The sequence below is a fragment of the Balearica regulorum genome, chromosome 14, assembly GCF_011004875.1.
Source record: "Balearica regulorum gibbericeps isolate bBalReg1 chromosome 14, bBalReg1.pri, whole genome shotgun sequence".
Lineage (NCBI taxonomy): Eukaryota > Metazoa > Chordata > Aves > Gruiformes > Gruidae > Balearica > Balearica regulorum.
Window position 1 is genome coordinate 5,036,675 of NC_046197.1, and position 12,263 is coordinate 5,048,937.

The 12,263-nt window shown below is 37.9% G+C and overlaps 1 protein-coding gene across 2 annotated transcripts in view; it reads left to right on the top strand.

Moving 5' to 3' along the window:
- SLIT3 (slit guidance ligand 3) overlaps nt 1-12,263 on the top strand; it is a 527,279-nt gene that overhangs the window by 435,123 nt on the left and 79,893 nt on the right. For both annotated transcript variants that reach the window (XM_075766507.1, XM_075766506.1), the window contains exons 23-26: nt 359-430; nt 624-695; nt 7,275-7,346; nt 11,898-12,061. In XM_075766507.1, the coding sequence (XP_075622622.1) occupies nt 359-430; nt 624-695; nt 7,275-7,346; nt 11,898-12,061 (380 nt within the window). The remainder of the gene's footprint in view (nt 1-358; nt 431-623; nt 696-7,274; nt 7,347-11,897; nt 12,062-12,263) is intronic.

Genomic DNA, 12,263 nt, shown 5'->3' on the forward strand with positions numbered 1-12,263 from the left:
AATGGTATTCATGTAGTACATTGCAAAGCAACTTGGAACAGTAAATTCACCTGTGCTTGTATCATTTATTAATTTATCCTGCTTCAAGAATTTTGCTTGCATTCACTGATTTTCTTTTTTTTTTTTTTTTTTTTTTTGAATGCTATATGCTGGAAGTATGCCTTAGTATTTCTGAGTCTGAGGCTTTGTAGGGGAGTCTGATGTGCTTTGCTTTTAGAGCTTATTCAAAGTTGGTTAGAAAATACTATATCAATTGGTAATATGTGACTTTTCAATTCCTTCAGATGTTATGTTATCTTTAAAAAAAGACTTCTCAATTCATACATATAAATGATATTTTCTCTGTGTGTTTCTTCAGTGATTTGAGCAACAACAGCATAAGCGTATTGGCCAATTACACCTTCAGCAACATGACTCAGTTATCAACACTGTAAGTAGTCCAAAGTTTTGATAACAGCTTTAATTGCTTTTCAGACACCATCTTAGGTGTTGAACAATTAGTATATATCTTGTTACTTAAGCATGTGGCTTTCCATGCTTCTTTGTGGTTGAATTGGTAGTGAAATAGAATCATAGAATCAAAGAAAATACAATGTTGTAACTCTGTTCCCTCATTCTCCCAGCATCTTGAGTTATAATAGACTTCGGTGCATTCCAGTCCACGCGTTCAATGGGCTCAGGTCTCTCCGAGTGCTGTAAGTACTACCACTTCGATGCAGCTGAGTTGTAGCTTATTAGAATGCTGTTGATGGCAGGGTGGTTTTTAATGAGCAGATGGCTTTCACTTGATCCAGTAGTCATAAATATTTTCACACAATTAGCTTCAATGTACTTGTACTTAGGTGCAATATGTCCGGTAATGAATAGAGCAGGTGAATGCTAAACTTTGAAAAGAAGCAATTACATATTTGCAGGATGAATGACTTTTCTCTGATAGTTCAGGGACAAGAACTATGATGAAAACGGGCCTCCAAAAGACAGCGTAGAGTCTGCTTGTTTCTTCTGCTTGAACAATGTTTGGGTGCCCTACAGAAAAGGACTTTTCTCATTGTCTGTAAAAACTTGATCATATTTTAGAGCGTACATTTCCCTTGGATGCTTCAGCCAGAGTGTCTTTACTGAAAACTTGGGCATTTCTAGAGTATTTTCTATTAATTTATATTTCTGCCAGCAAGTTTTTACATAAAATAATGCAATCTGAAGGGACATTAGAAGTCCCCACACTAAAACAACGAGTAAGTCAAGCCAGAGGCTGGGAGCCAGTAATGCTGAGATGCCTGTCTCAAATATCTTTAAGTTGTGAATTAAATTTCACCTCGTGTTGACTGGTGGCACACTCAGAGATGTTCATGTGTGGTTTCTTTCCTTGGAGATCCTTTTCTGCATTCTTTTTTTCCACTGTAGCTGCTTTGAGCAGCTTTCTGGATTGAACAATTTGCTTACAATCTCTTTTGAAAATCACCTTCTTTATATTGTCTCGCCATGTGGGCTATGGGCCTGTTCCTTACAGCAAGCAGCCCCCCCAACTTTTCTTGGGCATCTGCTAGACTGACTCCTGCTTCAGTCTCTATTTACTGTCTCTCACTCCCCACCTGCCCCATGAGAAACAAACCCTGAGTTAGATTTGCTCAGTTGTTTGGGTGGACACGTAACCCCGTGTGCAGCTGTCAGGACAAGGTGAAGCCATCTTCCTCCCTGCTGCCCAGCAACACAAGTGGGTCTTCATTACTTGCCCAATAAACTGAAAGCAAATAAATTAAATGATGAGATTATTTGGTGTGCTGCAGGAGGAGGACCTTTGAACATTAAAAGGTCGGGACAGAGGAGTTGAAGAATATGTCCTGATTGCTTTGAAACTTCAAATTAGTATTTTCTATTTTTTTGAAAACTTAGATGTTATTCACATGCAGAAGTTCCTGTGAATTTAAAGAGCAGTGGTTGCTGTGCGCTGACTCTGTAAGCGTGGAATTACGGTGTCAACACGGTCAGTACTGCAACTGTGGAAGCCATAAGGCAATCCTGCTTGGCCGAGCTGTTTCACTGTGGTTTGAGTGGTAAAATAGAGATCTAGGTTTCAACCTCCTAACTTACAAGACAGCTTTAGATTCTGAGTTTTCATTATTAAAACCAAGAAAGATACGTGATTTGGATTTGTTGTTTTAAGTTTGGCTTCGGACTCTGATTTCTAGCACACCAGGATGGTCACATTCGAGCTGTTACATGAGTCCTGAAATTCAGCCACAGATGAATATATTCAGTTTCATGGCCCAATAAATTATTCCATATGGAGCTGTCTTCTGGCCTGCTTCTGATATGCAAGCTCGCTTGATTAAAGCTAGTTTGGGACTCTCTACCCTGAATTACAGTGTAGATCTATCATGCCTCACTCTTTCCAATAGCTACAATATGTCTTTTCACTTCTGTTCTTGCAGGCCACATATGGACAGAAACAAAGGGCAATATTTTAATAACAACTCTTATCTTTTGGCTTTTTAAATTGATCTGCTAATCAAATTGGAAAAAAAACCAAACCCTTCCTGCTTCGAGGGAGAAGCCCTCACTGTCTTGCACAGAGCAGCACAAGTGAAATGAAGCCTGAATGGGAATCTCTGCCTCTGCTTCATGCATTTGGAAGCCTCCAGATTGATTTGATTTATTATGGCCCACAAAACTCTGGTATCAGCTACAACTTTTGCCACATGTCATCTATGTTGTTATTAAAAATCAATTCTCCAGAGAGAAAATGGCTTCCGAGTGACAGTGTGAAATCTGTTATTGTCAGTTATTTATTATCCGTATTCTCAGGGGAATTTAGAAGAGAAAACATCAGCAAAACAATTTCCACTTTTTTTTTTTTTCTAAAAGGAATGTAGAGATCTCATTACCTTTGGCTGTGCATGCCTTTGAAGGTAGCAGACCCTTCTCATACAGGCTTCTGTGTCTTCCAAATTCCTTATGTTTTCTTTACTTTTTGCCTCTCTCTAGTAAATAAAGTAAATAAGTATTTGAAAATTAGAATAATCATAGATGTATGATGAAAGTGATCTTTGACAGATATCTGGTTCTGTCATCTCTCTTACGCTTTTCAGCACAAGCCCAACTGAGAAAACTGCAGAGTCGAGATGTTTATGTTTATGCCTCAATATATATCAGTGTTTACACAATCAGGCTTTTAATCTTCAGCCCTCACCTGGTGTATCCATACTGGCAGCCAAAGTGTGCTGGGGAGCAATTTCAACATAGAGTCTTCAGAATTTTTTTTAATAATCAAAAGTTGGTATCAGTAGGTTTTTGCACCAAAACTATTATGGTTTTGGTTTTATTTTGAGGTTTTTTTGGTCCAAAGCTAGTCTTTTATCTAAATGTATCTTAGCTAAAAGCATCTTAGCTAAATGTAAACAAATTTTAAAAGCTGAGATTGAGACAAAGTAATTATAAATATTAGAAAACTCTGGTACACCTGAAATGATTATTTTAAAGGTCATTTTTATTGTGCGACAATGTTGTAACTTCTGACATTTTGTCCTGATGTAATTAAGAGGCAAAGTCCAGAAAGAAAAATACTTTCTCAGATCACTAAAAAGATTTCCATGTTATATTTTTGAAAAAAATTATAAAATTCTACTAGCATGAGATGTTCTAGTTTTACTGAAACCTGATGGATATTTACTGCAGCTCAAAGCTCACACAAACGTAGTAATCTGTGTGATGATAAAGCTACCACAAACACTCTTCAGGCAAAACCTTGGAACCAATTTTTGCAATACATTTTCATTGCTGGATGCTGCATTGGATCGACTGAACAGGAATATTATTTGGCTTTGTTTCTTTTTGGTTTGGTTTTTTTTTTGGTTGGTTGGTTGGTTGGGTTTTGCATTGCAGAATGACTTACCCAGTAAACCTGTAAAAGGTGCTGCTGTTACGAGCACTGAGCAGTGACACTTTGGCTTCCCAGTTCCTCTGACATCTGAGTTGTGTTGGTTCCTGCAGGGTTTGGCATCCTTCGGGGTTCATCGTAGGTGTTTGCCCTCCATGGGATGTGGCCTTGTAAGCTCAGCCAAGCTTTTAACCACATTTCTCTCTTTACAGGGTAGATCATTGTTTACTGAAAAAGCATCCCCTTTGTGTCTATGGTAACCCAATGTTAGGAGAACAATGGGCTAGGAGGCAGGAACAGTTAGTAAAAAAAACCCAACAACCAACCAAAAAAACCCAAAAGGATATGTTTAGGTCATTTCCTTACCTGAAGACAAAGTAATAAGTTACTGAGATTACATGGAGAAGAAAGTTTTTATTTCAAGAATTCAAGTGTTTTGTTACTCTGTGCTCTGGGAAGAGATCCCCACCACCCTAAATTCATACTCCAGCTGTTTACCAATTTTTAGACAAGAGGATACCTAGAAGTTGTGCTTTTGAGGGAGAACGCACACATCAATCTGTGTGCTTTAACTGTCCAAATGTTACAGATTTATTTGACCATTTGTTTATAAGATTTTATGGTATAAAAATGTGTTCCTGTTGTTGATCCAAGAGGAAAAAGATTTTATTGCACTGTTGAATTCTCTTGCCACTATTTATTACTTCGGGTTTCAAGTTTTTTAGCATTTATCATTTCATTTTGGCTGCATGGGTGATGATCTGGCTGATGTGATTTTTTTATTAAAAGGCAGGCAATGAAACATACCTCAGTGTTTAAGATATGTAGTCAAGCCATTCATTCCAAATGGTTCTGTATTTTTGATGGTTTTACCTTCTTACAGATAAATGGCTTTGTCATTCTTCAGCTTCTCTTGGAAGAAGTTTCCAAGACATTTAGAAAAGAAACTGCACCCCTCCACAGAACAGACACAATTGATACGACAGGAAGATAAATAGAAGTTCTGCTGTCTGTTCAGAGAGAATCGTCTTGCTCATCTTTCAGTAGTTTAAAAGATCAGAATATAAGCTCATATGAGTGTCTGCTTATTTAAATATGCTCATTTCATTGAAGGAGGGAACATTTTGATGACAAGTTGTTGACCAGGCCTGATCTTGCATCCTCATATGAACAAAAATGCTCCTTATTTAATAGCTGTAGGGTATGTCTCAGTCAGTTGGTCATTCTGTATAGAATTAGTGAGTGTGCTTTTTCTGGTGTTACTGTGTGGGAGCTCATATATTTCCTGTTCTTGTTCAGATTAATTGCTTGGAGATCCATCCTTATATATGCCAAATATTATTATTAATAGCCAAACCCTAGGTATGCTTAAAGGAAAATTACAGAATCAGGATGTTGGGAGGGGAAGTTTTTGGTATACTTGCATCAAGAACTGGAGAGAGATGCCAGCAGGATAACTCTGCTGTAGCTTTTGTGGTTTCATGCTCTGTAGAAAAACTTTGCAGTACAATGAGCAGCTGTGAAACGTGATTGTGGTAACATTGCTTATGCTCACATAGCTCACAGCCCCATGGCAGGACCCAGGCTCACGGGAGACAGGACAAGGTGTATCTTCCCCTGGCAAGTTTGGCTTTCCTTGCTAGGTATGCTGGTGTTAGGCAGTACGTGGAGGCAGAATTCATGAGAGTTATAAGGCATCATGTAGATCCTGGTGAAGCTTATAGTGGTGTTGGGGTGGAGAAAGGGAAGAAAGGATGTAAAAAGAGATGCTTTTCTTTTCATCTGGGGCTATTGTGTATATCCATGGGCCCAGATGTTTGGTTTGTTCCAAACAAACTCAATGGGCACTGTTTCAAGCATCTGTACAGACACAAAAATAAAAAATAAGATGTGATTGCTATGTTCCGCAAATCACCAGGTAAATTAGAAAATAAGTGACTCAAGGGAAAGAGCTGCTACAAAACTGACACACAGCAGGTTTCTGTTTTCCACCCTCCTCTGCCATGTCTGGAGCACTGACGGTAATTCCTGGACCTGGGAAAGAGGACATAAACAGTACAGCAGTTTGCTATAACTGAATGAGCTCAGGGGAGAAGTGCAAAAGAAAATATAATTTTAAAATATTGATGCCCTTTTCCTTGCAAGTTTTCTACCAACTTTTTTTTAAGAAACTGCTAATGAGATCCAGCTCCTATTGGCCTCCCATGAGCTCTTTCTATCTGTTACTATAAAGTAGTAAGCTGATATTCAGTGACATGCAAACTAGAAAAGTTACAATAAACTATAAATATTTTTCTCTATGCTATTTTTTGCCAGCTAATTATCTAGTGAGGCAGAGGGTGCATCAACTGGATAGCTGATTTTATTTATTTATAAAATAAAATCTCACGTGATTGTGTATCTTCTGTGGTGCATTTTCTGGATGGTTTTTATGCAGTTGTCACCCCTAGCATCCTGTGCCCTCCTGCCCACTCTTTTGTTGCTGCATGTTTTCCTGTCTGATCATGGCCTTGGCACTGCAAGAAGTGCTCTTCCTCCCTGTCTGTCACAACCTCTAGTTGTGACTTTGTAGCAGGGCCTTCAGTTGCAATTGCAATGAAAACGGAAAGTAATCACAAATAATGATTTTTACTCTTTCCATACAAGTGTTGCACTCTACAAGCTGCAAGAAAAATCTTTCCATTTATGCTTGCCTATGTAACACACACATAAATGTATTTCTTAGAAAAGAGATAAAGTGGCTGCTTAAATTGTTCTGCAAACTGTGAGGAACCCTTTCACAAGAATCCTGAAATCCCTGCCAGAAAAATGGTAGTTTCTTTGTGCAGGGTGAATATATAATGTCCTAAACCAACTAATTTCAAGTGTTTTCCTTGATACCATAATTATATTTGTCAAATGGATTTTTAAAATACCACAAAAAGAGGTATTTCCTACTGTAAGAATGGGAAACTAGAATGTGAAAGTGCAGATATATTTGCCCTCATGGACCCTTGCTCTCTCCTAGGCTCTCTCTGAAGTCAATATTTAATTTAACTTCCGCAGTTCCTATTTTCCCTTGTCTGTTTTTTCCATGTTTCCATCTAATGGGATTCTATAAAAGCATACCGGTCTGTATGTGAGGGTCTGCTTGTCATCAATATACTTTTCATAGCATAAATAGTATGTCACCTTTTTAATTTAAAGCATTAGTCACCAACAACCGATTGTATAATTATTTTCAGTGTCAACATCTAGAAGTAGAAGTAATAAAGCATGGAAGCTTGTGAGTTGTGAAGCTCATAGAAACTCTCAAAGAAATAAAATTAAATATCTTTCTTAAGCACCAATTCCTTCACTTGTGGGGAGCAGCTAAAATACTGTGGTTTGATACCTTCCTGCTTCTCCCCTCTTCTAGGACACTCCATGGAAACGATATTTCCAGTGTTCCCGAAGGTTCTTTCAATGACCTGGTATCCCTGTCCCATCTGTAAGTACTTCTGTCTTGGTTCATCTGTTTGATCGACTGTTTCAGATTTATAAACCAGTAATATTATTACAAATTTAAGATTGCATAGCTTTTCGGTTTTTCCTGCTCACTTTCTATATTCTGCTCTGGATATTCATAGCACATCTGTTCAAAGGAAATAAAAATACTAGAACCTGTTGTTGTTAGTTACTGAAATATTTTCTTAAGGAAAACCAAATGAGAAGTGTGACAGTTTCCTCTTCTGTGGACTTTGTGCTTAAGGCTTTCTTTCAGCGTTGTCTGTGTGAAATGCAGAGTGTGTTATGGTCTGAGAGCAGACAGGAAACCTCCCACAAAGAGCAAATATTAAGCAAATGTGAATTCTGTGCTTAATAAGTGTCATATGTTTTGCATACTGAAATGTTGTCAGGATATAAACTTGTTGATGAATCACTACTTCAGGCATATATATTTAATCATATGGAAACTGGCCATTTCACAGCATTAATACTTCATTCCATAATTTGCAAAAATTATTAGAAGTTTTAGATATTTCAGGAAATTACTGGCGTATTGCTGGAGGTCCAGGATATTTTTAAATGCAGTTCAGCCGAAGAAAGAACTGTAAAGACAAATAGCTGCAATTGTTACAAAATAAACCTGAAGTGTAACAGTTGGTGCCAAGGAGTGAACAGAAAATGGGGTTTTTTTATTAAGATAATGTGTGATACTGCATATTATTAGACAATAGATGTAAAGGAAAAGTAATTTTGTGTAGTATGTTTCTTGATTACTGTCCTCAAGTAATCAGAGGGTTGGGTATGTCTTGGTCATTTTGTAAGGTGACTAGTTTCACAAGTTGATGCAGATATCTTCTGCTCTGGTGCTGCCCTCATGCATGCGAGTTGATGTTGACGTATACAGATACGTGTGCATTTAACATAGACTTTATATCTCTGTTTCTCTCTTTGCAACCTTAAACATGCCCACTAGAACACTTACCTGAACACAAGGTTCAGTTCATATTTACGTATTTTCTGGATAGCAAATATGTCCTTGGACTGTTTATTTCTGTGTAACAGCTTGCTGTCTCAGTTCCTCAGATTGGTAGGGACAGAAATCATATGTGAGCAACTTAGGCAATTTCAACGTCATCTGAGAAATAACCTTCTCTGTTTCAAGCTTACACCTTGCTAGCTAAGTCAGAGTAAATATTCGTCTTGCACAAAGGGTATTTCTTCATCATGTTCCCAGTATAAGTCAAGTCATTTCACATGGTGCTTTGCAATGAAAGTCTGACTGTGCTGAAGCCCTGTATCTCCTTTTGGAAGCACGGTGACACCTTGCATACTGGGAATCTGGCTTCTGAGGGTAAATTTAAAACTCAAGAGATAAACATATCATGCCCCATTTGTTTGGATTTTCCTCAGGGTTTACTTTAAATGAGGTGGAGACACAATTTTCCTGGGTAAACCGTTCACCTTAGGGAGTGATAAAAACCCCTTTGGCCCAATACAATCACTGCCGTCTATCTGTTTAGATGTATGTGCTGCCAGAAATGTAAAATACACAAAGCTCAAATGAACAGTAATAAATAGGATCCATAAAATAAATAGGACCTGTCTGGGGTGTAATTTGCACAGTTGAACAATTGAATTTTACAGCACAGTTGTGCTCTCCAGTTTCTTAAAGAGGATTCTGAAACTTTTAGCAACCACAATGATTTTGCTCTTCACATGCCAAAAAAAGCTGTGCTTATTCAAACGAAATCATACATAATTGAAAATAAATTCATTCTGAGCTCTTCCTGATATATAGATCTTCAAGGAGAAAGTATGCACTTGGAATAATTTAGAAAATGATACAAGGGGGTGCTACTCATCAAACTCGTAATGCATGGGAGAACAAAATGTTATGTTACATTTACAAGCTGTGTGGCTAAGAGTAGGATTGGTGTTATGGCTGGCGAAAGCTGACTACCAAGGTGTTGAGCAGGATGATAAGCCTGGGCCTTTGGCATCAGTACAGTTTGGGGTGGGGGGAAGAGGGAGGGTATCGAATTAACCTTTAGAATTGCAAAGAAATATTTGTGTACCGTAGCCAAAACTATTGATTTTAGTCAGAGTCTTTTGTAATAGCTTTAAATTGGCTTGTAATTGGAAGAACAAAACTGAGGTCTAGATACTTCAATCAATTTCTCCATGGCTCTTTAAAGCCTACGGGAAAATGTTCACCAAATTTCGTTCACATTGTAAACATCCTATTGTTGTAATGTAACTATTATAACAAACTCTGTAGCTGATATACCTCACTAAAGACAGAGGGAGGTTTGTATATGGTATTAGACACCCTGGTTTTGTTTAGTATTTATTACTATTAATAATCACCTATTTAAGCCATGACTCTACTACCTTGTCTAGCCCAGGGCAACGATAAAAATGTACAGCACTACTGAAGGATGACATGTATTAGCACTTAAAAATAACCCAAAATCTGTTGGGGTAGAACGGAGACCTCAGTTAGGTCAGTTCCTGCGTTTGCTGTCCTCACCAGTCACAGACGCACAACTCGGTAACTGGCTCGGTTTCCCAAACTGCCCTCACACAACGAACCTCTTGGCCCTCCCAGGACTCCAGGAAGCCCTTGGTAATGGATGCTGTGTGCAGCAGGAATTTCTGTCAAATATAGTTTTGATAAACTGCTCAGATTGCTAATCCTGTTGAATCATCTCATCTTCACTCAAATTTATGTTTGTTACCTATAAAAATAAGCTGTCCCCTCCTCTGTTTGTCCACATTATTATGAGTAGAGTTAGTTTAATTGATTCTATTCTAAGTTGCCTAAAAAAAAAAAAAAAAAGTGTCTGACCAGAAGTATCTGCACATCATTTTGAAAATGCTGCTGGTAGTGTTTCATTACACCACAAAATATTTTTACCTTCTGGAAATATTTTGGTATAATGGGCAAAGAAATAGAGAGAGTATGTTAGAACTCATGAATGAAAATACAAGAATTCCCTATAGTTCCTGGAAATGAAGAAAAAAAATTCAAAAGCACAAACAAAAGCACAGAAAGATACATGTGATACATCTGCAGTTGTACAGCAATGTTATTGGTAATCATTTCTAGTGTCTACAGAGCGGCTTTATTTCTAATGTAGTTTATAAAGGTTAATTAACACAGTAACTAGCTTTCTGTTGTCCTCCCACTCCCATTTTATATGTGGCAGTTGCTCAATGCTAAAGTTAATTCCTCAGTCCAACTTTCGCTGCTGCGTTTTGTTTGACCTTGGACAAGTGAGCCAGTTGATCACAGTTACAGGGTCAAAAAGTCAACCCAGTAGTTTTTTTCCATTGTAAGCAATGGATTTACAGAAGGAATGGATGGATATTTTTTAATACTGTGCTGCAGTACACATTTAATTTTGATGAATGAGCCGTAGACAGGGTTTGAACCTATGAACTCTCATTATGAATCTGTCTAGGGCACAGTGGGTTCATTAGTCACTCCAATAGAAATGTATCAACAAATTTACTGAGGTTTCTATCTTGATATCCTGTCTGATATGTTTTTATTTGAAAGAAGCTTGAGTTTAAAATACCATCTTAAAAATAGTAAAAATGCAGAAATAGAAAAGTGTAAAACCTAATTTCAGTTATTGGTTTCTTTAGTATTTCTTCCCTATGCTAATCTTTATTGAGTTAATTTTCTTCCCAGGCAAGTCAGGTGATGTACAGCTAAAGCCTTACATTTACTTTCTGCAAAATAAATTCAGACTTCCAACATGCATTTCTTCACACTTTCAAAAATTGTTTTTAAACTGACTTTTCTGAAGTCTGGACTTTGCAATTGACCGATTGCCTGAAAAGACACTTTCTTTAAGAGAAAAAATAGTACAAATGAGTTAAGGCAGCACCTAAATTTAAGGTAAAAAGGTTTTCTCTCTTTTGGATAGCTCTCCATGATAAATGAAAAAGTTCTGTGAATTATAATTACACTATGTGAATGCATCTACTTCAACCATATGACCTAACTCAAGTGATGGGTTAACCAGCAAATGTCTTTTCAAAGCCATAAACAAACTTAGCAGACACCAGGCTGCAGTTTTGAAAGCAGAGATATCCTCTGTGTGCGCGTTTCATCTAGGGAGGAGACATTAACGTGAGTCAACAGATCCAAACTGAATTACACAATTCACTGCTAGAATATGCTCATGAAGGCCAAAGACTTAAATAAAAGAAAGCAATGTGATAAATTTGATGAAAGCAATATGTCTGGTGAGGCGACATTGCTCAAGCACAATTGTTTGAAAAAATGATTTATTGTTTGAAAAAGTGATTTGTTATTAGGTATTTATACAACCTCCCTAACTAATGATGGGAAAAAAGGAAAAGAGTGGGAATACTGGAAAAGATAAATCCTAAAGACTTCCTGAATACTCAGAAGATCTTTCCCACATTTTGAAACAAAGGATTCCTGTAAAAGTATAAAATAAAATGTGCCTCAATGAGATCAGGGATTTATCTTTGCTGCAAGCCAAAATAACTGTTGTTAATTGTTTTACACCACCAGGGCTCTAGGTACCAACCCTCTGCACTGTGATTGCAACCTCCGCTGGCTTTCCGAGTGGGTGAAGGCAGGGTACAAGGAGCCCGGGATAGCCCGCTGCAGCGGGCCTGACGCCATGGTGGACAGGCTGCTGCTCACAACACCGACTCACCACTTCCAGTGCAAGGGTAGGAGCAAACTGGGAGGCTCTCTGTTCTGTCCTGTTGCTTTTCCTCATACACACTGCTTTATTTTTATACTCTTGGAAGCTCTTTGGTTTTAAAGTGAGTTTGGGGGGGAGTTGGTTTGGCTTTCGTGTTCTGAACCATCACATTACATTCAAGTTGCATTTTCAAGTGTTCTTCCACAACGTGCAGTTAACTGCACCGC